This window comes from Bubalus kerabau, chromosome 1 (genome assembly GCF_029407905.1).
Source record: "Bubalus kerabau isolate K-KA32 ecotype Philippines breed swamp buffalo chromosome 1, PCC_UOA_SB_1v2, whole genome shotgun sequence".
NCBI classification, from domain to species: Eukaryota; Metazoa; Chordata; class Mammalia; order Artiodactyla; family Bovidae; genus Bubalus; species Bubalus kerabau.
Genome location: NC_073624.1, coordinates 226213475 through 226239778, shown reverse-complemented (window position 1 = coordinate 226239778; position 26304 = coordinate 226213475). Strand labels below are relative to the sequence as shown.

At 37.3% G+C, this 26304-nt stretch overlaps 1 protein-coding gene across 2 annotated transcripts in view; it reads left to right on the top strand.

The window, feature by feature from the left end:
• LARS1 (leucyl-tRNA synthetase 1) overlaps positions 1 to 26304 on the top strand; it is a 68887-nt gene that overhangs the window by 21046 nt on the left and 21537 nt on the right. For both annotated transcript variants that reach the window (XM_055557117.1, XM_055557125.1), the window contains exons 6-22: positions 1544 to 1705; positions 2338 to 2450; positions 3106 to 3169; positions 4759 to 4826; positions 4930 to 5155; positions 8207 to 8294; positions 8378 to 8454; positions 9681 to 9734; positions 11024 to 11164; positions 14408 to 14485; positions 18095 to 18180; positions 18274 to 18339; positions 18570 to 18652; positions 19050 to 19188; positions 20086 to 20298; positions 21689 to 21746; positions 24341 to 24404. In XM_055557117.1, coding sequence (XP_055413092.1) covers positions 1544 to 1705; positions 2338 to 2450; positions 3106 to 3169; positions 4759 to 4826; positions 4930 to 5155; positions 8207 to 8294; positions 8378 to 8454; positions 9681 to 9734; positions 11024 to 11164; positions 14408 to 14485; positions 18095 to 18180; positions 18274 to 18339; positions 18570 to 18652; positions 19050 to 19188; positions 20086 to 20298; positions 21689 to 21746; positions 24341 to 24404 — 1780 coding nt within the window. The remainder of the gene's footprint in view (positions 1 to 1543; positions 1706 to 2337; positions 2451 to 3105; positions 3170 to 4758; positions 4827 to 4929; positions 5156 to 8206; positions 8295 to 8377; positions 8455 to 9680; positions 9735 to 11023; positions 11165 to 14407; positions 14486 to 18094; positions 18181 to 18273; positions 18340 to 18569; positions 18653 to 19049; positions 19189 to 20085; positions 20299 to 21688; positions 21747 to 24340; positions 24405 to 26304) is intronic.

Here is a 26304-nt window from a genome sequence, read left to right as displayed (position 1 = left end):
TGCTAGGTATGCTCATTGTTTCTAGGTCTTCTCAGTAGAAAGAGCAAGGAAATATGTGTATGTCTACTAGCCCCTGTGCATGTATGTGTCTGTATTTACTTCTTTGCATTTTTTTAAATGAGATTTTTTCTTTTTTTCTTAATGTAAACACTTTATTTTTGGCCACACCAACCAGGAATCTTAGTTCCCTGACCAAGGATCAAACCCACACCCACAGCAATGAAAGAGCCAAATCTTAACTACTGGATTGACCAGGAATTCCTGTATTTTTTCTTTATTTAAAATATTTTTTCCTTTTCCGTTATGGTTTTTTTTTTTTTTTTTTACAGCATATTGAATATAGTTCCTTGTGCTATATAGTAGGACCTTGTTGTTTATCCATCTGTGTATAATAATTTAAATCTGCTAATCCCAAACTCCTAAACAACCCCTCTCGCACTCCCCTTGTCTGTGGCAATCACAGATCTATTCCCTATATCTCTGAGTCTATTTCTGTTTCAAAGATAAGTTCATTTGTGTCATATTTTAGATTATCCACGTATAAGTGATATCATATGGCATTTGTCGTTCTCTTTCTGTCTCTATTTTTTCTAAGTGCATACTAATCCCTCTGGCTCTATTTTAGCACCACAGGGCTCATTCTAGCATTCTTCTTTGCTTATTTGTGACTTCTTTCTCCAACAGTAGGAAACCTAGCTCTCATTATTTACAGTATATCTGTTATTTGTTCAGTTGTCTACCGGTAGTTACAGAACAGTTTTACCAACTAAATTACATTGGTTGTGTATAGTTCATTTTGTCTTTAGAAACTAGCCAACACACTATTTTCCAGTTACTTCTAAAGTTCTTTCTTTCCTACCCCTTTAGTGTGGTTATGTCATGCATTTGTAATAAAGTTAGATAACTTTGTCACAGTCTGCTTTCTATCTTGAGTTCCTCCAACATCCTGGTCAATTTTTTTTTTTTTTTTTTAATTTACATGCAGTAAAATTCACTCTTTGGAGTATATCATTGCCTTGGTTTGACAAATGCATAGAGTCTTGTTTCTGCCACCACGGTACACAGAGATCGGTTTCCTTAGTCCCCAGATTCCTTCTCCTACCTTTCTATAGTTTATGGTCCAGCACCTTGGCCCACCTCCAGTCCCTGGCATGTGGTTACTTTTTTGATATTGATAAATATTGGAAAAGAAGGAAACACTTGTTAGTAGTTTATTCATAACTAAAAAAGATGCATGTGGTATTTGAAAAAAGGAAATAGAGAAGGTTTGGTGCTAAGAACTTATCTTTGTGATGATAATTATTTTATGGTTCCAACCATTTACTTACCTTTGGTGTCAGAATACAGGTATCAGACTGTATGGTTTGGCATATAAAACAGTACATCCAGATTCGGCAGTATTCCTATATGTCAGTAATATTGTTTTAGAGTTTAAAAAAACTACCATATAGGATCATTCATTTAAAATTCTTGTGGTTCTGGAGTTTGTTAACTGGTTGTGAGTTGTTCTTTGATGGAGTTTGGTTTTGCTGGTTATTTTCAGAGTAAAGCTGCTGCTAAAGCTGGATCTTCTAAATACCAGTGGGACATTATGAAATCCCTGGGCCTTTCTGATGATGAGATAGTCAAATTTTCTGAAGCAGAACATTGGCTTGAATATTTCCCACCACTGGCTGTCCAGGATCTGAAGAGAATGGGTTTGAAGGTATGCTGGCCACGTCTGTAGTTTAAGGCAATGTGAAGAACCTAGTTATATTCGTGTGACTGTACGAGATTTGGACCACCTCTTAATTTAGAATAATATAGTCCATCAGTATTTCACGAATGGCTTGGTACTGTTATTTTCTGATTAGAACCACATGGGCCTTGAGGTAAGCAATGAAGTACTTTAATGTTTGTTGTTTGGGAATATATATAGATATACTAGCAATTAGTAAAAAGGAGTACTGTTCAAGTGAAGAAACCCACAACATTGTAAATTAACTGTATGTCAATAAAATTAAAAAAAGATTTCGAAGAAACCCAAGTGTAAGCTTGAATATTTAGGGACACAAAAAGATGTTTAAGTGTTCCTTCTTAATTTATTGTAATTCCTATATGTTTAATATGTAAATATATATGTTTAAAAGCTTACATATTAAGCATAAATTAATGTGATAATTGTGATATATATTTAATAGGTGGAACTTGAAGTTTTTTGGTTTGCTTTTGATATTTGATATAATTCTACATTGAAAAGTTAGAAGTAGGCGAGTAAATAATTGATTCATGGGAATTCCTATTTATAGAGACTATATAAATTTCTAAAAAATTACCATTTCCTTTCTCCTCCTATAGGTAGATTGGCGCCGGTCCTTCATCACCACTGATGTTAATCCTTACTATGATTCATTTGTCAGGTGGCAGTTTCTAACATTAAGAGAAAGAAGCAGAATTAAGTTTGGGAAGCGGTGAGTTTGTTGTCCTTCAGTTTAATAAAGCAAAACTCATATAATTCCTGTATTGTAATTCAGTGTGCCCCAGAGCCTACTTTTTTCCATTATCTTTTCTCTTTTTATAATTCCTCTTTTTGTTCTGTTGGTTTCCTTTTTGTCTGGCCAGTGTCTTAATTTCTTTGAGCTGCTTAGTGTTTGTGACAAATAGAACCAGGGAGAATAGGGACTCTCACTAAAGATTCTCTTTTTATGATCTCAGGAAAGATTCTCTTAAGTATTCTAGCCAAGTAGAAAAATAATTTTATTTGTGTTTTAGTTTATCCTTTTGCTCTATAAATTGTTCTGTAAAGTTCTCCCTTGATCATATGGACTCATTAAAAGGTATTTGCGTTTCAAAAGCTTATTTATATTCTACAGTCTTCTGTTTCATACCACAAAGCCAAGATCAGTGAATATTTTTCAGTGGTATTACCTTTGATGAAGGCAAAAAGCTTTCATTGAGTAACTGTGTTGGCAACAAAATTCCCCATAAAAGCATAAAAAATGATGTAGACATTTACTCAGAAGTTTTAGTTAGAAGAAATATTGTGAGATGTTAGGAGCAACACTGACAAATCCGTAAGGATAAAACTTGTACATTGTAATGTTTGTCATTTATTTCTTGTTTTAGATATACTATTTATTCTCCAAAAGATGGACAGCCTTGTATGGATCATGACAGACAAACTGGGGAGGTAATTATTTGTGACATAGAATAGTTGTAATAATTCTTAATATAGTCATAGAGTTTAAGAAATAAATCAGAAACCTAAAAATAGCTTTATTCCAGTATTGAGGTATAAGTCATGATACTCTGGTGGCTGTTAAGAGGGAGGCAGGTAGTCATCATAGGTACCTGTATCTTCTCTAGAACCTTGTCTAGAACCTTGGTGGTAGGTTTAGCTGCATCAGCTTGTGCTGGAAAAGCACATTCTTGAATTTTTTTTTTTTGTCACTTAACTTGGCTTGCAGGATTCCCAGATCAGGGATTGAACCTGGGCCCTTGGCAGTGAAAATGTGGTGTCCTAACCACTACACTGCCAGAGAATTCCTAGAGAAGTAGATTCTTGAACCTCACCCCCAAATTGCTAAATCAGAAGCTCTGAGGGTGGAGCCCAGAAATCTGTCTTTTAATGTGTTCTCTGTGTGATTCATATACCTGCTTATGTTTGAGAAGCACCACTTGGAGAGTGCACTGTTCTAAAAAGAGACCATGAGGAAAGGTAATGAGATATGTGGTTCACTCATGTACACAGATTCCATTTATACTTGCTTTGGTCACATGCCTACTTATTTTCAAAGTACTTCAAGTCATGCATGACATCAGTTCATTCTGCATTCCTGGAGGACACATTAGTGACATTGTTCCCTGTAATACTTGAATGAAGCAAGGGAAAATCATTCGTCTAAAGCCGTGGCACAGTAAATCAACAACAATGAACTTTGTAGTCCCTATGAGTGTGTCATTCTCTGTTACCACCTTTGAATGCATTCATAGGCTAGTGACTACCTTTCAAAATCAGCCTTCAATTATGATGTAACTTACATGACAGAAGTGAGAGTTGATCAAAATTTTGAAAGATTTGAGAGCCTTCAGAAGGCCAGTTTACTATGTTAAGCTTTAATATAGTCAATGATAGCAACATCTTAAGTTTCAATAGTACATCATAGTTTTTCAAAGCATTTTGTCATTATCATTATGTGTCATTATCTTACGTGTTCCTCAGGACAGTTCTGTGTGAGGCACAGCACAGTTTTTTATTTTTAAAATGTTTAATTAATTAATTAATTTTATTTTTTATGAAGAAATGAAAGGTTCAGAGTGATTGTGACTCCTTGTGGCAAGCCACAAGTGAGGGCTGAAGCTAGGTTTTGAATACACCTCATTTGATCCCTGGTCCATCATATGTCTGTGATGACTATTCTGTAGGATTGACGTTGATTTTATCTTCTAACTCCCATTTTGGCAAACACTGTTTTGGCTGATTAATCCAAGTCATTCTTCCCCTTGTTTTTCCCTCTCAAGAGAGCTCTTAGCAAACCTTACTCACTCTGGACCTCCTTGACCAGTTCTGTCTAGTGTGGGGTAGGATGGTGGTCTCTCAAGTCATTTCTTACACATTAGGCTTCCATGTGGTCAATACACCACTGACAGTCTTTTCACTGGAAGGAAGAATTATTCTAGCGATGCAAGAACCCGTCTTAGAAATTTGAATCAGATCTCTTGCATAGATTAGTAGGTTTAATCCAACTCTTTTCTCTTTCAAATTTTTATTTTGTTTAGGGTGTTGGACCTCAGGAATATACTTTAATCAAGTTGAAAGTGCTTGAGCCATACCCATCCAAATTAAGGTAGGTTTGTCAAAGAATTGTGGCTTCATCTTTTTGAAACATCAGATAGTTGTGATAAAATCCATAACATATTTTCCATAAATGTGTGCTTTTTTCTTCTTAGTGGCTTGAAAGGGAAAAATATCTTCTTGGTAGCTGCTACTCTCAGACCTGAGACTATGTTTGGACAAACAAACTGTTGGGTTCGCCCCGATATGAAGTACATTGGATTTGAGACAATGAACGGTGATATATTCATCTGCACCCAAAGAGCTGCAAGAAATATGTCATACCAGGGCTTTACCAAGGACAATGGAGTGGTACCTGTTGTTAAAGAGTTAATGGGAGAGGTAAGTTGGGTAGTGGAATTTATTTTAGGGCATACACTTAGAGGAAAATGTCAGAAATGAAATTTGAGAAAAGAATGTTTAAAAAAACATTTTAGTTGAGGTATACGTACAGTCAGGTGTGTAAGTCCTAAGTGTGTATTTTGGTATATCTTCAAATGTTATGCTCAATGTTATCACTCAAATGTTATCACTCAATGTTATCACTCAAATGTTATCACTCAAATCAAGGGATGTACAGTTGGAGCACTCCAGAAGGCACTCTCGTGTCCATTTCACATCCCTGCTTCTGTAGAGGTAACCACTACCGTGACTTAAGTCACTAAAGATGAGTCGCTCTTCATGAACTTTACATAGTGAAACTGTGTAGTCTGTACTCTTTTATGTCTAGCTTCTTTGGCTCAATATGATGCCTGTGAGATTCACCCATGTTGTATATGTAGTAGTAGTTTGTTCTTTTTGTTTGCTTTTTAATTGCTGTGGTATATTCATTGTGTGACCATATCAGTAAAACAGCATTTTTATTTATGTATTTATTAGAAAAAAATTTTTTTGACCATACTGTGTGGCTTGTGGGATCTTAGTTCCCCCACCAGCGATTAAGCCACAGGCCCCTGGCGGTGGAAGCATGGAGTCCTAACCATTGCATTATCAGAGAATTCCCTAAAATAGCATTTTTGAATCTTACATTTCTGCTCAGTAATTATCTGATTGAAAAATACAGTTCTCCTTAAGAGATTTAGTATAGCTGCAGTTGACATTATATTACTCCTTCTAAAAAATGGGTCGTTTTTGCTATGCACGGGCATTGTCTCGTTGCAGTGAGCAGGGGCTGCTCTTTAGTTGCGGTGCTCGGACTGCTCACTGCGGTGGCTTCTCTTGTTGCAGAGCATAGGCTCTAGACACATGGGCTTCAGTAGATGCGGCACATGGACTTAGTTGCTCCATGGCATGTGGGATCTTCCCTGATAAGGGATTGAATCGTCTGCTGTATTGGCAGGTAAATTCTTAACACTGGATGACCAGGAAAGTCCCGATACTACTTTTTTAATAGGATTACCCGCATTCCTGGTGTGCAGTAGCAGCTGCTTTTTTTTTTCTGGAAAGGAAGTCTTGATCTTAACTAAATCCCCGATGGCTCAGCTGGTAAAGAATCTGCCTACAAGGCAGGAGACAGGAGACTTGGGCTGGATCCTTGGGTTGGGAAGATTCTCTGGAGGAAGAGATGGCAGCTCACTCCAGTATTCTTGCCTGGAGAATCCCATGCACAGAGGAGCCTGGTGGGCCACAGTCTGTGGGGTTGCACAGAGTCAGACATGACTGTGCATGAGCACGTGTAGTATCCTTAGAGTTTATTTTACTTAGGTTTATTTTACTTTTACTTATTTAACCAGGGTGTTTTATTCCCTTTGGTTAAGTGCTGATCTTTGGTATCTTAATAAATAATCTTTTAAAAGAAAAAGATGAGTAGAATACCATCTCAATTCTCTTTTTGAATTGGACTTTTATTTCTTATTTTGTAAATTTATTTTTTGACTAGATTACTAAATATTCATAAGACTCAAAATTTGAAAGACAGAAGGGATTCCCTGGTGGCCCAGTGGTTAGGACTCTGATTTCACTGCCAAGGGCACCTGTTCCATCCCTGGTTGGGGAACTTAGATTCTGCAGGCTGTGCAGCCAAAATAAAAAACAAAAGGTACACAAAATACTCCCAGTCACTCAGTTGTCTCTTCCATAAGCAGTCAGTGAAACCAGTGTCTTGTGAATCCTTCCAGAAGAGTATTTCATGTATATGCAAGCAAATACATACATATATATTCTTTAGCCCTTTTTTTTTACACACAAACGGCAGTGTATTTCATCACATTGTTCTATGTTTTACTTTCTTTTTTACTTAGCTATTTCTTGGTAATTATTTTGTCAGTCGATAAACATCTCCTTGTTCTCGTTCTTTCTTTTTTTTGGCTGTGCCATGTGGCTTTTAGGATCTTAGTTCCCTCACCAGGGGTTGAACCTGGGCCCTTGGCAGTGAAAGTAGAGTCCTAACCACAGGACTGCCAAGGAATTCCCTTTGTTCTTATTTTTTACTGTTAAACAGTATTCCATTGTTTGGCTATGCCATAAATTATTTAATGACTCTGTATAATGGATATTTGAATTGCTTTGTCTGTTATAAGCAGTCCTGCCATACCTCATTAGTTCCTGATGTTAGAGTTCTGTCTGAGAGGTTTTGGGGAATGGTATTAATGACACAATTTTTTTTTTCTTGCTCTTACATGCAACTTCTTTCCTTGTTAATTTGAGCATATTCTGGTATGAGGGAAATGGGTGGTATAATAGCTTTAAACTGTTAACTGATATTTAGCCTTTATCAGTATGGCTCCAAATTCTATAAGCAACTTATGTATATATGGGTAAAGGAAACTATATGGAATTGAAAAGTGCATTTCTGTAGCTAAACAAACAGCTGCAAGCTGCTTATTCATATATAAGAATATGGGTCCTATATTGTTGGGGCTTCTTTTTTTTTTTTTTTTTTCATTTTAAAGAGAAACTAGATATGTCTTCTTAACTGTCTTTCTAATTATTGTTTAAAATAGAAACACAGAGACATAATATTCTATCTTGTTGATGTCTCATATTTTATTAAGTGATTTTTAAAAAAAATCATTTAAAGTCTTAGTTGTTTCCAGGTTTTGCTAATATAGTTAATACAGCATTGGGAAGATTCTCAAAGAATCTTTTGAGGTAAATTCCTAGAATTGGATTGCTGGGTCCAAGCTGTGTGAACATTTTTGTGACTCTTGCTGTGGATTCCTATATTGTTTTCCTCAAGGAGTGCAAAGTTAAAAGCAATATGTTAGTGTACTAATTTCCTCACAACATTACAAGATTTGGGCTTTATAATTATTTTCAGTTATTTCCAGTCTCGTAGGTAAAAAAGAATGAGTATTGTTGATTACTAGCTTCTCGTGGCTTAAAATATAAACATAGTTTTAAAATTTAATGATTAGGTTACTTCTTCTTTATACTGATCTTTTTCTTATATAGGATATTCTTGGTGCATCACTTTCTGCACCTTTAACATCATACAAGGTGATCTATGTTCTCCCAATGCTCACCATCAAGGAGGATAAAGGTAAAGAGTTCATTTCTTTGTAGAAATTCTTTGTTGTACACATTCTGGTTGTTATTAGTTAATCCCACACTTTCTTTTATAAGGCACTGGTGTGGTCACAAGTGTTCCTTCTGACTCTCCTGATGATTTTGCTGCCCTCAGAGACTTGAAGAAAAAGCAAGTGAGTTTCTGTGTTTCATGTTCACATTTCCTCTTTATCATCTCATTGGTTAGGTACCACTGAACTATTGGATTAGGCTGAAAAACTATGCAGATATCTTTTTAATGCTATCTTTAACCTGTTTCTTGATATTTATATGTTTTCCTGTGATTTGAATTTTAAATATAGTATTTCATAGAACCTTTTTTTTTGGCTGTCTCGTGAGGCATGCAGGATCTTAGTTCCCCAACTAGGGATTGAACCTGCGCCCTCTGCTGTGGAGGCATGATGTCTTAACCACTGGACTGCCAGGGAAGTCCCCATAGAATCTTTTTTAAGACTTATTTTCTTAGGGCAGTTTTAGGTTCATAATGAAAATAGAGAGGAAGGCACAGAGATTCCCATGTAATACCCCTTCTTCAACACCTGCATTGCCTCCCCCATTATTAGTGTCACTCACCGGAGTGGTACGTTTTTATCAAAGATGAACCTACATTGACGTCATAATTGCCCAGAGTCCATAGTTTACCTTAGGGTTCACTCTTGGTGTTGTACATTCTGTGGGTTTATGCAAACATTTAATGACATGTATCCATCATTATGATATACAGAGTACTTTCGCTGCCTTAAAAATCCTCTGTGCTCTTCTTGTTCATCTGTCTTCCCTCCCACTCCTGGCAACCACTGATCTTTTTAATTGTCACCATAATTTTACCTTTTCCGAAAGTCATGTAATAGTTGGATTCATACGATATATAGCTTTCTTAGATTTTCTTTCAGTTAGTAATAAGCATTTTGGTTTCTCATGTCATTTCATAGCATCATAGCTTGTTTCTTTTTAGCACTGAATAATATTCTGTTGTCTGGATGTATGTTTATTTATTCACCTGCTGAAGAGCAACCTGATTGCTAACGAGAGAAAGTTTTGTAAAAACAAGTTTTCTGATACTCGCATTTTCATTGCAACTGGAATGTGAACTTCATTTTAAGTGATATGTGTGTGTCTGTGTGAACTTTTGCTTTTGACTGTATAGTTTCATCATTTAAGCTATTCAGTCTAACTTAAACTGTTTAGTTTTTAAAAGTCATATATCCCTTCTTGAGATTTTTTTCTATAAAATTAAAAAATTGTTCTTTATGGAAAGAAGAAGAAAAATACTTTAAAAAAAGTTTAGAGGGTATTTCTCTTAATGATAATACCAGAAAAATATTGATCATTAGTGTTAACTTCCTTTTTGTTTTTGTAGGCTTTACGAGTGAAGTACGGAATTAGAGATGACATGGTCTTGCCATTTGAACCTGTGAGTACATAGATGATTCAGAATATTAATGTCCATCTTTTCATTAGAGGAAGAAGAGAGCTAACACTTGTAACAGAATTAAATAATTGGTTCAGTTCAGTTCAGTTGGTTAGTCGTGTCTGACTCTTTGTGACTCCATGGACAGCAGCACGCCAGGCCTCCCTGTCCATCCCCAACTCATAGAGAATGAAAATAAGAGAGAGTTTAAGAGTTTATTTGCTTTAATTTGATATCTGCTGTGATGGATAAGAGCAAACAAAAGACTTTAACAGTAGGCATTTTCTTAGCACCTGGCACCTGCAGTTCGAGAACAAATAGTTTGCCTTTTAGTATCACCAATTCTGTAGTAACTTATTTTCTAGTGTGGCAGATTTCCAGGCTTCTAAAGATAAAATTTTGCCACGTTACTCTTGAATGTTTATGCTTTCATGTTAGTGTGTTTAGAAATGTAAATTACTAGTGAACAATTTTCATGGAGACTCCAGAAGACTTAATATAAATCAGAAATAAGACCATCCATACATTTAGTTGTTTACATCATTTTGCTGGCTTCCCAGGTGGCGCTAGTGGTAAAGAATCTGCCTGCCAATGCAGGATACATAAGAGACTAGGGTTCAATCCTTGGGTCTGGAAGATCCCCTGGAGTAGAAAATGACAATCCCCTCCAGTATTCTTGCCTGGAGAATCCCATGGAGAGAGAAGCCTGGCAGGCTACAGTCTGTAGGGTTGTAGAGAGTTGGACATGACTAAAATGATTTAGCACACATGCATGCACCATTTTGCCAGTTTTGAACATTATTCAGTAAATTATATGCCAATGAGGGCTTGAGAGCTGTGGAAGCTATATGTGTAGTGAGGAAAGGAGAGTGTGGGGGTTGGTGCAGAAAATTTGGGTGGTTCCTATGGACAGTAGGAAGATAGATTCACATCTGGATGTTTTCCCTAATGTGTGGAGCTGACCTAATGATATATAAAATCATATGAGTATATATATAATATATATAAATGATATATATGATATATATATGTCATGATATATATGATATATATGATGTATGATATATATGATATATATATGCTATATATGCTATGATATATATCTATATCTATATAGATATATATCATATATATATCTATATAGATATATATATAGATATATTCTATATAGCTATGATATATAAAGTCATATGAGTATGACTTCATTGGACAGTGGAGGCAAAGGACTATGCCCATAAGGCTGTTTTTATGTTCATTCAGTGTGAATAGTTTCACTTTTCTCTTTTTTGCAGGTGCCAGTCATTGAAATCCCAGATTTTGGAAAGCTTTCTGCTGTAACTATATGTGATGAGTTGAAAATTCAGAGCCAGAATGACCGAGAAAAACTTGCAGAAGCAAAGGAGAAATTGTACCTAAGAGGTTTTTATGATGGTGTAAGTAATATTTTTGTTATCATTTTTGTTTGATTTACGTACTCCATGATCTTTGATTTTCTTCTTAGTGATTTAGAAAAAAATATAGAAAAATTTAATACAATTTCAGCTGTGTCCTGATTTGAGAGGGATTACTATAAGATATGAACAAAGCTAGTGGAGGTGATGGAATTCCAGTTGAGCTATTTCAAAACCTAAAAGATGATCCTGTGAAAGTGCTGCACTCAATATGCCAGCAAATTTGGAAAACTCAGCAGTGGCCACAGGACTGGAAAAGGTCAGTTTTCATTCCAATCCCAAAGAAAGGCAGTGTCAAAGAATGTTCAAACTACTGCACAATTGTACTCATCTCACATGCTAGCAAAGTAATGCTTAAAATTCTCCAAGTGAGGCCTCAACAGTGTGTGAACCGAGAATTTCCACACATTCAAGCTGGATTTAGAAAAGGCAGAGGAACCAGAGATCAAATTGCCAACATTCGTTGGATCATTGAAAAAGCAAGAAAGTTCCAGAAAAACATCTATTTCTGCTTTATTGACTATGCCAAAGCCTTTGACTGTGGATCACCACAAACTGTGGAAAATTCTTAAAGAGATGGGAATACCAGGCCATCTGACCTACCTCTTGAGAAATCTATATGCAGGTCAAAAAGCAACAGTTAGAACTAGACATGGAACAATGGACTGGTTCCAGATTGGGAAAGGAGTACGTCAAGGCTGTATATTGTCACCCTGCTTATTTAACTTATATGCAGAGTACATCATGAGAAATGCTGGACTGGAAGAAACACAAGCTGGAATCAAGATTGCTGGGAGAAATATCAATCACCTCAGATATGCAGATGACACCACTCTTATAGCAAAAAGTGAAGAGGTACTAAAGAGCCTCTTGATGAAAGTGAAAGAGGAGAGTGAAAAAGTTGGCTTAAAACTCAGCATTCAGAAAACTGAGATCATGGCATCAGATCCCATCATTTCATGGCAAATAGATTGGGAAACAATGGAAACAGTGACAGATTTTATTTTCTTGGGCTCCAAAATCACTGCAGATGGTGACTGCAGCCATGAAATTAAAAGACGCTTGCTTCTTGGAAGAAAAGTTATGACTGACCTAGATAGCATATTAAAAAGCAGAGACATTACTTTGCCAACAAAGGTCGGTCTAGTCAAAGCTATTGTTTTTCCAGTTGTCACGTATGGATGTGAGAGTTGGACCATAAAGAAAGCTGAGCGCCGAAGAATTGATGCTTTTAAAGTGTGGTGTTGGAGAATATCTTGAGAGTCTCTTGGACTGCAAGGAGATCCAACCAGTCCATCCTAAAGGAAATCAGTCCTGAATATTCATTGGAAGGACTGATGCTGAAGGTGAACTCCAGTACTTTGGCCACCTGATGCAAAGAACTGACTCATGTGAAAAGACCCTGATGTTGGGAAAGATTGAAGGTAGGAGGAGAAGGGGATGACAGAGGATGAGATGGTTTGATGGCATCACCGACTTGATGGACGTGAGTTTGAGTAAACTCTGGGAGCTGGTGATGGACAGGAAAGCCTGGAGTGCTGCAGTCCATGGGGTCTCAAAGAGTCAGACATGGCTGAGCTACTGAACTGAACTGAAGATTATAAGATTATGTTCTTCTCTTTCCAAATTTCTTTTTTTTTTAATCTGTTTTTGTCCAGTAGTATTACAGAAGTTCCATTTTTGTGCCCCTAATCTCTGAGTGAATTTCTCAAGAAGATGTTTAAGGTTAGTTCGTCTTACTATGCAATACACGCCAAAGGTTTATTGCATGGACAATACCCGGTCCCTTTGCTCTCTTATTGAGATGAAATTTTAAATAAGCAGTTTCATTCACTTCATTAATTTACTTGTTAATACAACTACTACATGCCATCTTAGCACAATTTTTGAACCTCTCTTTTCTCCTTAATTGTACATATGTTAATGTGGCTTACATTTCCATGAAAAGAAGGTGAAGCTAGTGAAAGTAAAAACCCAGTCAAGTTGTTAGTGACTTGAGGTTGAAATGAAGATTTTTAAGGCTGTAAATGAGAATGTTTTTTACTTTTGCTTTCTATTTCTCTGTATGACCAAATATTGTTTATATGTCTTCTTTAAAACTCAACTCATCCATGTTTTGGATGACACTAAGAGCCAACACTAATACAGCACTCACATATTCACTTATTTACATCTCAAAATGACCTTGCAAAGTAGGCACTTATTCCCATTTAACAGATAAGGAAATTGAGGTACTAAGACACTAAGTAATTTACCCAGTATCAGCCAGATAGCTAGGTCAAAGCAGAGCTGGAACTCAAACTAGGCAACTTGGCTCTAAGATTTGTGCTGTTAACCCCTGTGCCATGATGATCAATAATCTATAATTTCATAATGATGAAATTATAAATAGATGCGGAGCATTTTGGCATGTTAGAGGATTGAAGGTGAAAATAGAAAACATGTCTTTCCACTTAAGGTAGAAAGTATTGGGAATTCCCTGGTGATCCTGTGTTTAGTACTCTGCATTCTCATTGCTGAAGGCCCAAGTTTGATCCCTGGATTGCGAACTAAAATCCTACAAGCAGTGAGGTATGGCCAAAAAAAAAAAAAAACCCAAAACCTCAAAAAGATAAAACCTTTTAAATTCCTGTTGAAAGAGTCAACAGGAATTAAATAGATAGAGGTCAGTATCAGCCAGAAGGGGATGGTGTCTTAGCTCTGTGACAGCAATGGGCAAGGCAATACTTTGCCCGAGAATTAAATCTCCCCATTACATAAAAGGCAGAGTTGAGAAACTGTAGGCCTTCCTCTCAGAGCCAAGTTTATCACATGGCCAGGCAAAGGAGAATGCTTGCTGGCAACAGATAGAGTTGAAAAGAGAAGCCTTACTGGGGCTGAGCTGCATTGGCTCAGTTCCTTCCCCCAAAGCCTTTGGGAATGATGTGAGTTAGGGCAGAGGAATTCTCTCCACATGGAAACCTAAGAAGTGGGAAGGAGGTGAACTTTTCTTTCTAATCATGTTCATAATACATATTCTAGTTACACTAAAAGAAAAACAAGTGTGTTATAAGTATTAGTTGTCCAAGCTGTGCCAAAATAAAGATGTATGGTTATAAATGTGATAAATTTCACACTAAAAATATCCTGGTTGTTTGTGGAGGTAAATTTAGGTAGGAGAAAGTTTAAGGGGAGACCCAAAGCAAATTTTAATTGTATGTGTTTTTACACTTCTTATCCTTTAAGGTAATGTTGGTGGATGGATTTAAAGGACAGAAGGTCCAAGACGTAAAGAAGACTATTAGAAACAAGATGATTGACACTGTATGTAATAGACTATCCCCTGAAGGCTGTTTTAGAAGCGCTTTTGGTTCATAGACTTTACAATGTTAATTAGCAATTTTCTGTAGTAGAACCTGGAGCTGTATTAAAGATATAATTTTATTTACATATAAAATTGAAGACCTGTTTAATAATAGCAATTCATTTAACCTGAACATCCCACCTGTAATGTTGATGAAGGTAATGTTCTAAAGTTGGCATGTGTAGATTACATACAGTGAACTTTAATGATGCTTTCTGGCAGTGACCGTTTGCAGTAGAGGTAGTTAACAATTCTTTCTGTAGTGCTTTACTTTTTGCTTTCATCCTTTTCCCCCCCTCTTCATTTTTGTTGTAATTTTTTTTTGTTGTTGAGTTACTTAGCTGCTGAACTTTTGAAACTGAATTTTTGTTTTTGATAGTTATGTATACCTGTAATACAGAGAGACTGTGGTCTGTAAGACTTGTTAAAAAAAGGCAGCAGTTTCCTCTCCATTCATCCACATCCTCTTAAATTTCTCTTCCTTGGACAGGCTTACTTTCATCTGTTTTGTTATTTATTTTAGTATCTCCACCTCGCTTACAGATCTCTAATCTAAACTCTTGTAGTGTAATTTAAAATTTTTTCAGTTTTAGGCATTAGCCATTGATTTCCTGCTATGAAAGATCAAGATTTAACTCTTCTCCAACCTGTGTCTTCCCCTCTAACCTCACATTTGTATATACTTCTTCACCCCACATCTTCCTAGTATAGGTATATTATAACTTAGGTTAGAGAGGTAGTCAGTGTGTTGAGACATGGCTGATCCATTAATAGTATACAGTGAGAACTTCTCTTCCTTAGCTTTTGGTTTTCCTTGGAGTTAATAACTGTCTTTTTTTTCTTTCTCTACTTTTTTTACTTCTAAATATAATTATAGACACTTTATCCCCAAACTCTGTCCAACTGTTTATTTTTCTTTTCTATACTTGGAAACATATCAGTGTGCTATTGTTTACATCTTAGAGAAAGTTCTCCCAGAGCCTTCCAGCCTGTTGCAGTCATCCAGACTGGTTGCTTACTGTAGACATGCACAAATGTCATCTGGGATGTTCCTCCATGTTACTTAGGATTTCCTTAGTTTTTCTTGAGTTGGATCTCCTTGATCCCATGGCTGCTTCTTTCTTATTTACTTTCTTGTTTTGTTGAAGCTCTGCCTCTAGAAATGTTCCTGGAAAAGGGTACCTGGAAGGTAAATTTTGTGACCTTTTATATCTGAAATGTCTTCATTCTGTCCTCATACTTGAATGCTTGGATGTAGGATTCTGGGTTAGAAATAATTTTCCCTTAAAAATTTGAAGGCCATTACCCATAGTGTTCTGGTTCAGTGATGCTGTTAAGAAGTCCAAAACCGTTCTGGTATGGTGTGATCTATGTCTCCCCTCCCCACCCAAGCTTATAGAATCCTCTCTTTTGAAATTTCATGATGATTTATTTGGTGTAGATTAGTTTTCATTCATTCTTCTGGGTGTAGGATCGGCTCCTTCAGTCTGGAAACTTACGTTCTTCAATTCTGGGAAGATTTACTTTTTGTTTAATTGTTTTATCCCTTCTTATTCTTTATTTTTGTTTTCAGAATTCTTACTATTCAGATATTGGCTCTACTAGACTCTGGAAGTTCTTTTGCTTTTCTCTCTGGGGGAGTCCCTCAACTTTTTCTTGCTATGAGTTTTTGTGCATTTGTTTACTGTGTGTTTTTTTATATCAGCTCCACGTGTGCTTGTGCATGTGTGTATAAATATTCCTAAAAAAATCACTAAATTTTTTTCTTTGTGTAGAAAATTTCAAACATAAAAAAGTGGAGTAGTGTAATGAATTCCTGTATACCTCTTACTCAGCTTAAGCATTTACCAACTCATAGCCAGTTTAAGAACTTATTCTTGTTATCTGATCTTTTGTGATAGGATGCTGCAATTCTTATTTCATGAATATGAAATTTTAATTTCTTATTAGTCTGAGGAAAACTATTGATAATTTAAGAGTGCATACAAAAAGATGATTGGAACCTTTTTGGATATAGGTAGGACTTGTCACTGGGAGAGATCTGGAAGTTCCATTTGGGTCAGAGGGAAGCCCTGATGTTAGCCTTGTGGTTAATTAGGGCTTTGTGGTTTGTTAGATTCCCCTCAGAAGAGTCTTCAGTTTCTGGCTTAAAGGGTCTAAGCTAAGTGAGCATTCTGGGAGCTAACATGAAGGAAGATTGCTAGAGTGGGTATCAGCACCCACGTGCTGACTTTCTCTTAATCCCCCTCTTTTCACTATGAAACCCATTCCCTCAACTTTGTCCTCTGGTTGGGAGACTCTGTGTTGTCCTGTCCGGAGTATAAACCCTCATTGCTCTGCAGGCACAGGGAGAGGCAGCTGCCTGTCTGCATAGTGTGGGATTAGGGTATCTGCTTCTAACTTCTTTAAAAGACTTCAGTTAGTCTTCCTCTTTCCAGCATCATGTTACCTCCTTTTCCAGAGCTGTCTTGTGCCACAAATCTCGAGTCTTTTGGAGGTTCTGTAATGCAAGTGAAGTGAAGTGAAAGTTGCTCAGTCGTGTCCGACTCTTTACAACCCTAGGGACTATACAGTCCGTGGAACTCTCCAGGCCAGAATACAGGAGTGGGTAGCCTTTCCCTTCTCCGGGGGTTCTTCCCCACCCAGGGATTGAACCCAGGTCTCCTGCATTGTAGGCAGATTCTTTACCAACTGAGCTACAAGAATTCAGCTCTCTCGTCTGTGGGCTTAGGATTCAGCTAGCTTCCTTTGGTCCACTAATACAATTGTCAGTCATTCTGCTTTTTAGTTTCCAAAATTTGTTTGATGTTATTTCTTCTCCCATTCTTGTCTTTGTAACTTCATACCAGTAAAAAGAAAACCTCTTTGTTGTCATTTTGTTCGAATTTTGAGAAGGAGCAGAGTTAATTGAATGTCTGTTTTTAATTTACCATTGTTAAACCAAAGCCCTACCTGTTTCAGTATGAAGAACTTGCGTTAAGTACACAGAGCAGTCAATCATTTTATGAATAACAATGCTGAATTATTTTAAAAAATTATCCTAATAAGCTTGGGATTGTAACACCTTAAGAGATATTTGTGTTCATATTAAAAAAAAATAAAATTTATGGTCAGTTTTCCAGTGGGAATTTTTCACGATACTGTAAATCTTTAGTAATGTTATTTTCCATATCTAGTTTTCATGCATGTGTTTTTTTAAAGGCAGTTGTTCCATGCATTTAGTTTCCAATTTTTATGTTTTTCTTATAACAAAAATAGAAGGCTGCCATAGCCTTCAAACCATAGCAGTAGAAGCTGTTAAACATCTTTTACTCTGCAAAGGAATAAGCTGTACCTAGGGAAGGTGATCCACTTGATTGATAAAGATGCAGGCCTTTTCAGAAACAAGTGATATACAGAAAGAAAGGCAAGTAACTTCTACTCTGGGAAGAGGGAAGATATAGTGAAAACTTGCAATTTAGTTATTGGTGGTAGAGCTTTTTTTTTTTAAGTTACTTCTTTTCTTATCCTTGAGGAATAGAGATTGCTTTGCCATAGTATCTGACATATTTTTATTTACTTTCATCTAGGGAGATGCATATATTTACATGGAACCAGAGAAGCAAGTTATGTCCAGGTCTTCAGATGAATGTGTTGTGGCCCTGTGTGACCAGTGGTTAGTTTCTTTTATAGATGGCAAGCAGAAATTTTCTCCCGTCACTTTGCTTATCCTTGACTTTTTTTTTTTAATCAATTTGTCCACTCCCAGGTACTTGGATTATGGAGAAGAGAACTGGAAAAAACAGACATCCCAATGCTTGAAGAGCCTGGAGACGTAAGCTGGGAGAAGGTGCTGGGGAAGGGGAGTGTTAGTGGCTCAGTTGTGTCCAGCTCTGTGAGCCTGTGGACTGTAGCCCCCTAGGCTCCTCCGTCCATGGGATTCTCCAGGCAGGAATAACTAGAGTGGGGTGCCATTCCCGCTCCAAGGGGAAGGGGAAGGAGGTGAGAAACGGCGAAGACAATGAAGCCGAAGAGGAGAGACACTTTATATTCTGCTCTGTCCAGGTACTGTGAGGAGACTAGGAGGAATTTCGAAGCAACCTTAGATTGGCTGCAGGAGCACGCTTGCTCGAGAACTTATGGCTTAGGTAAGCAAACTTCAGGTTTCTGTGTGAATGACTTTGCCAGTTACACAGCAGGTTAACCCTTCACCATTTTCCCTTCTCTTCCATTGTTTTTCTGAGCTGGAAGTGAGAGGATTTTGGTTAGAGGGTGAGAGAAACTAGGATCTGGTCCCCACTCCTATTCACCTGATGGCAGAAGTATCTAACCCATATAGTTTTATGGTGCAGTTATTTTAAATAGAAAATTTCTAGTGCTTCCCCTTTTTAAAAAAAATTTATCAGTTTATATTATTCAAGTAAATTTAGGAACCTACAAAAGTAGCTTTGTCAGTGCTAGAGACCTGCTTTTGAAAATGTGAATTCTGGGGATGAAGTGTCTCTTAGATTCATCTTGCACAGATTTTCTTCCTTTTACTTACAGGTACTCGTTTGCCATGGGATGAGCAGTGGCTGATTGAATCGCTCTCTGACTCCACTATTTACATGGCATTTTACACAGTTGCACACCTGCTGCAGGGAGGTAACTTGCATGGACAAGCAGAGTCTCCGTTGGGCATCAGGTTGGTAAATGGATAGGGGAAGAAAGGTGCTTTGTTAGCATGAGATATAATCTTTTGATTTATGTATTGAAAATGCTTTTTTTTAAAAAAAATTAATTTATTATTGGATGCATTCGATCTTAGCTGAGGCAGTATCTTTGTTGTGGCGTTCCAGATCTTTACATGCAGTGCAAGGACTCTTCAGTGCTCCAGGTTTCTCTCTAATTGTGGTGTGCAGGCTTCAGAGCACGTGGGTTCTACAGTTGCAGAATGTGGGCTTATTTGCCCCTTGACAAGTGGGATCTTAGTTCCCCAACCAGGGATTGAATCCATGTCCCCTGCATTGGAAGGCAGATTCTTAACCCCTGGACCACCAGAGAAGTCCCTGAAAATACTTTCTAATAATTCGTTTTTATAAGAATTCATTTAGTGGAATTTTGTCATGATGGTTTTGCTTTTGAATTGAGAAAAAGTAATAAATAACCCCTCTGTTATTCACTCTTTATTCTTATGGGAGTCTCTTGTTCTCATTTGTTACTGTAAAACATTTAAGAAAGCGATTTCTGGGACTTCACTGGTGGTCCAGTAGTTAAGAATCCACCTTGTAATGCACGGGATGTGGGTTCAATCCCTAGTCGGGGAACTAAGATCCCACATGCTGAGGAGCAACTAAGGCCGAGTTGTTCAACTACTGAGCCTGTGCCACAACTGAAGAGTCTGTGCTGAAATGAAAGACCTGGCGTGGTGCAGTGACAATCCCCTATGCACGGCTAAGACTCAACACAGCCAAACGAATAAATAGAATAAATACTTAAAAAAAATTGATTTCTACTTCATGGTTGGATTAGAATGCTGGTTTTTTCAAACAAAACTATATATATATGTTCTGTTGTTGTTTATCCATTACTTTTAATACAGACCACAGCAAATGACCAAAGAAGTTTGGGATTATATTTTCTTCAAGGAAGCTCCATTTCCTAAGACTCAGATCCCAAAGGAAAAATTAGATCAGTTAAAGCAGGAATTTGAGTTCTGGTATCCTGTGGATCTTCGAGCCTCTGGCAAGGATCTTATTCCAAATCATCTTTCATATTTCCTTTATAATCATGTGGCTATGTGGCCAGAAGAATGGTGAGTGCTAAAAAAGCTGTGAACTACACGTATTGATTATTGACAAGGGTTCCTTGTGGCTTTAAATATACTGATGTTATTGTAGAGGGTAAGGTTAGATTTGCCAATACATTCTTTTTCTTACATTAAATGTACTGAAGGAGAAAGCACACCTTCTCCTATTATATCCAGAAATTCTTGTACCTGCTTTGGGCTGCCAAAGCATTTCACATTTCAGATACTTTGATGGTCAATCAGTAATATGCTTGACCTATTACATGACTCATTTGACCTGTTAAGATGCTGAAATAACAGGCAATTTCAAACAAAGCCTAGGTCATTAGAATGGGAAGGAAACATCCCTTTAGAGCTGAGAGCCCCAAGTTTCCAGTATTAAGTCATGATGTTCTGACTAGAATCTGGATCAGAGATGCATTTTTAATACCATGTGCTCAAGAGTATTCTTTCTGTCATCTTCCCTTTTGACCCAGACATGCCCCTGTGTCTTTCTCTCCTGTCTTCAAGTAGCTGGAGAAACAAACCCGTCCCACTGTTCAAATTTTATTTTGCAGAACCAAAGCAATCTCATGGAACTTCTTGTATTTAGGGTGAGATTGCATTTAGAATGAGATTACATTTTCTTTCTCAAGAATAAAAGATTTTGAAGAAGAGGAATAAAATAAATCTGATGTGGTTGTTGTCATTCAGTTAGTTTTCTCTGTTGGTTTAAATGTGTTTTTGGAGAAATCAGGTGTCTTAGAAGTACTTGTTAGTAACATGGTTGAATATTTATCCCATTGCATCAAGTTTTGGACATATATGAGGGTGTTAAAATTATAGATAAGTGGTAGCTTCAGGTGCTTATGCTACCACTGGTAAAATCACTTTTAGTAACTCATGTAATTTTCACTGCAACTTTTCGTGGAAGATGATCTGTCCCTGGTGGCACAGTGGGAAAGAATATACCTGCAATGCAGGAGATGTGGGTTCAGTCCCTGGGTCGGGAAGATCCCCTGGAGAAGAAAATAGCAACCCACTTCAGTATTCCTGCCTGGGAAATCCCATGGACAGAGGACCCTGATGGGCTGTAGTCCATGGGGTTGCAAAAGAGTCAAACTCAGCTTAGTGACTAAACAACAAAGATCTTTTTATATCTATATATATAGCCTGGCCTGTATTTTTAAGATAGTTCATAGTATTTCATTGTATACCTGCACCATAATTTATAAACCAGTCCTTTTACTAATGGATACTTGTTTTCATTTGTTCCCTGTTATAAATAGGACTCAATAAATATCCCTGCACATTTGCCTTAAGAAACGTTATGACTCTTAGCATTTACCTCAAGTTTTTAAGGCTAAACCATAATCTTTAAATTTTATTTTCTATCTTTACACATTTACCTGTCAAGTGATAAATGGCCTGTAGCTGTGAGAGCCAATGGACATCTCCTCCTCAACTCTGAGAAGGTAACGCTCATTACCTCTTGAAACGTTAGAATTCTGCAGAAATGTTTTTCAGATTTAGGACGTTGTACTTTCTTAAACAAAGAATATGAAAATCAGAGAGTTAAAAATCTTGCATTTAAAATTTTTAGTATTACCAATGTAAATTAAAGATTTATATTTAAAATTGAGTGAGTGGAGTAGATAGTATTAATTGAGAGGAGGGATGGGGAAAACTTTCCTATATAATAATTGTCTTAGAGTTAGAGTGGCAAAGAGTGACAAATTGTTACCAGAGAAGAGAGACAAAGAAATGGACAGGAAATATAAAGATTCTAGCTTTGTGACCCTGCATCTTTCTCATTAAGTTGAGAAAATAATTTGGTGGTTTTTGCTTTTTATTGTGACTAGCCAGTAAATTAGAATAATAGAATTTTGGAGCCTGTAGGATTCTTAAGTGTTATTTAGTGCTTCTTTCTCGACAGTATCTCTCTCCCTATACTACTGCAACTTCCCCTATTGCTGCTAATGATACTCAATTATACTAGTAGTATCACAGTAGTATAATCATAGTACATATATTAATATATATGATTTTTTAATGCTTCGTAAGTATCTGAGTATTCAGTATCCTCAACAGGAGTTATGCCAACCTTTTGACGAGCCCTTTTTTGCCCCTATAATGCCTTTGTGCACATGAGAAAGGTCCTGCTACCGCTAAGTCGCATCAGTCGTGTCCGACTCTGTGCGACCCCATAGACGGCAGCCCACCAGGCTCCCCCGTCCCTGGGATTCTCTAGGCAAGAACACTGGAGTGGGTTGCCATTTCCTTCTCCAATGCATGAAAGTGAAAAGTGAAAGTGAAGTCGCTCAGTCGTGTCAGACCCTCAGCGACCCCATGGACTGCAGCCCTCCAGGCTCCTCCGTCCATGAGATTTTCCAGGCAAGAGTACTGGAGTGGGGTGCCATTGCCTTCTCCAGAGAAAGGGGCACGCTTCCTCAACTAAACAAACAAACAAAAAAATTAAATTGCAATGTTACTTATTTCTCATTAATAACAATTCTAACAAGTTGGACTTGTTCCAACCATTGAATCTTGCTATATCTGATGGAATATTAATGATCAAAGAATATTCATTGCTATATCATAATGAAAATAGTTATAGATTTAAACAAATAGCAGATGATATGAATTGCAAAATGAGATTTTTTTTTTAACCAGTGCCCTAACAGGGAATAAAAAAGTTCATTTAAGATAACTTGTACATTAGGCTGAAAAATAGCTACTTTATAGATTTTGTTAAATCAGCAAGGACTTTTGATTGTTGAACTCATTTTTTCTTCATAGGTCAAGGTGAAACTGTATATATATCTACATATATATGTGTGTGCATGTGTGTATATGAGAGTACAGGTATAAATCCTGCTATTAATATAACATGATATTTCCTTTGGTCTCCACATTGTTGTGTTATGTATACACTGTATGTCCCTGGTAGAGGGCTTTCTGGTGGCTCGGACAGTAAAGAATCTGTTTGCAATTCAGGACATCCCAGATTCAATCCCTGGATCGGGAAGATCTCCTGGAGAAGGGAATGGCTACCCACTCCAGTATTCTTGCCTGGAGAATTCCATGGACAGAGGAGCCATAGGGTTGCAAAGAGTCGGACATGACTGAGCGACTTACACTTTCACTTAAGTTTCATACTCATTTTATTACAAGATTTTATTGCTCTGTAGTAGAAACTTGATAGAATGGCTGCTTCTCTTTGGTGTTAGCAAAGTTACCAAGCATAGAAGTTTTTTAAACAGTAAAGATTGCTGGGCTGTGCACAGTGCCTACTTACTTGTGCTGCCCTCAGGCAGAGCGCAACTTAAATAAGCAACTATTGTGACCCTAATGACAAGAAGTTTCCTAACGCCCTAATTTTGACCTAATGAGCTTGTCCATTCTTTTCTGAATGACTCTAATTGTTATAAAGCTCTTATAACCAGCTGAAGTGTTCCATAGTTATAGTGTAATCATTCCACGTCTAAACCAATTCCCAAGCAACAGTATCAGTTAATGGAAAGAGCCATGGACTGAGTGTCACACAGGAGATGTTGTCCTAGCTTTGTCACTGACTAGTTAATCGGAGAAGGCAATGGCACCCCACTCCAGTACTCTTGCCTGGAAAATCCCATGGACGGAGGAGCCTGGTAGGCTGCAGTCCATGGGGTCACTAAGAGTCAGACACGACAGAGCAACTTCACTTTCACTTTTCACTTTCATGCATTGGAGGAGGAAATGGCAACCCACTCCAGTGTTCTTGCCTGGAGAATCCCAGGGATGGGGGAGCTTGATGGGCTGCCGTCATGGGGTCGCACAGAGTCGGACATGACTGAAGCGACTTAGCAGCAGCAGCAGCAGATTAGTTACTCAGGCAAGTCATTGTGTTGACTGGATTTCAGTTTTCTCCTCTGTAAAATAAGTGTAAAGTGTTTTTTCCTTTGCATGTTTCTAATCCTTTTTATCTTAATCTAGTTGTAGCCTGCTCATTTAATTTGATGTGGCTGATCTGCTTTACTTTATTTATATATACTCTTACTAAAGCCTTATCATTGACTTTATTTTTCAGATGTCAAAATCCACAGGCAACTTCCTCACTTTGTCCCAAGCTGTTGATAAATATTCAGCTGATGGTGAGTATATGTTTTTTTTATTGCTGTTGCTTAGTGTCCCCAGTTCTCCTCAGACTGCAGAAGGCAATTAGCATTCTTGTTTCAGTTTCATTGCTTTTCTCTTTAGCTTTTACCAATACTTTAAAATATTCATGTTTTCTTTGTGCACAAGCAACATAATTTTTAAAATATAAGAATTGTTAATATGATCTGTTTAGAAACAAATTTAAGCTAAGATTATTAGAGTCTTCTTTCAAAGGAAACTCACTGTTAGTGCTATCTGATTTGTTCCTAATTTCATGCTGGGGTAAGTTGCTTCAGTCATGTCCAACTCTTGGTGACCCTATGGATTGTAACCACCAGGCTCCTCTGTCAGTGGAGTTCTCTAGGCAAGAATACTGGAGTGGATTGCCATGCCCTCCACGAGGGAATCTTCCCAACTCAGGGATTGAGCTCACATCTTTTATGTCTCCTGCATTGGCAGGTGGGCTCTTTACCAGTAGTGCCACCTGGAAACCCTATTTCATGCTATTTCTAAAATTAAATAGTTTGTAGAGACGTTAAGCACATAGGAAGCTTTTTCAAAGTATTTCCTCCATATTTGATACAGATGAGTTGAACCTAGAAGCCTTCATTTTTTTGAAAAATACGTTTCCCCTGACTTCATTACTATTTCATTTAATCATTACTTTGTCAAGAGAAAGAATGCACTATCTAACCTGAAGGAGCCAGTCCTTCCTTATGCAACCTAGCCTTTGGTCATCACGGCACTTCTTTTTGTTGATCAAGGCTACCACAGTTTGAGACTATACTGAAAGGGATGGGGAAAAACTAACCTAAATTACTTAGAAAAACAGTATTATGACAGCATAGCAAGACGAAAAGAACTGTACACAATATTGTAGTTTTTTTTTTTAAGAAGTGTATATTAACAGTTCTGAAACTTCTATATGTTTACTGGAATTGAACAGATATTGTGGGTGAGAGCTCAGTATCAGAAGCTATAAATAAGTTAAGAGGAAATGCTCAAATGAACTCCCTGGTGTTGGATTGGAATTGGCAGTATCAGCATAAACTCATGGGTTTTATTTTTTATACAGACAGACATAAAAATAAACATAGGGACTTCCCTGGTAGTCCAGTGGCTAAGACTTTCTGCTCCCAATGGAGGGGACTCCAGTTCAATCCCTGGTCAGGGAATTGAATCTTACATGCCGCAGTGGAAATTGAAGTTCCCGCATGCTGAAACTAAGACCCAGTGCAGCCAAATAACATAAATATTTTAAAAATAAATAAAAATAAATATAGATTTGTGTGTGGGTTAGTCATGCATTTATTTCCTAGGTTTGCTGAGAGAGCCTGAGTGGATACTGAAACACTAGTTAACGGTGAAACACCTGTCATTCAGATCTTGGTTTCTAAATACCATTCTCTAGTAAAAGGAACTAGGGTTCCTAGGAGCAGGGATTGATTTGAGGTCTGGAGTAGGGAAAATACAAAATGGGCATGGAATATTTCATGATGCCAGAAAATGAGAAAATGTTTCAGAAAGGATGGGGACAGTTTGAAAGGGCACAGGAGCCAGCTTGAAGGGGCTCCCAATTGCCCAAGCAAGAACTTTTTGAGAGACAAAGTAAATAATGTAGTATTGAATTATAGCCCCTTGCATAAATTAAATATTCATGAACTCATAGGGATATATAGTAATAATTGAATAAGTAAGTGGGGGAGTGGGGACTGTTCTTATTTTCAGAAGAATTCCAAGTAATAAATGTGGAAGAATTGAGTGAAATATAAAATCATCATTAGAGAAACATCATAGTAATATTGTCACAGACAAGATCCATCAGTTCAGTTCAGTTCAGTCGCGTCCGACTCTTTGCGACCTCATGGACTGCAGCACGCCAGGCTTCCTTGTCCA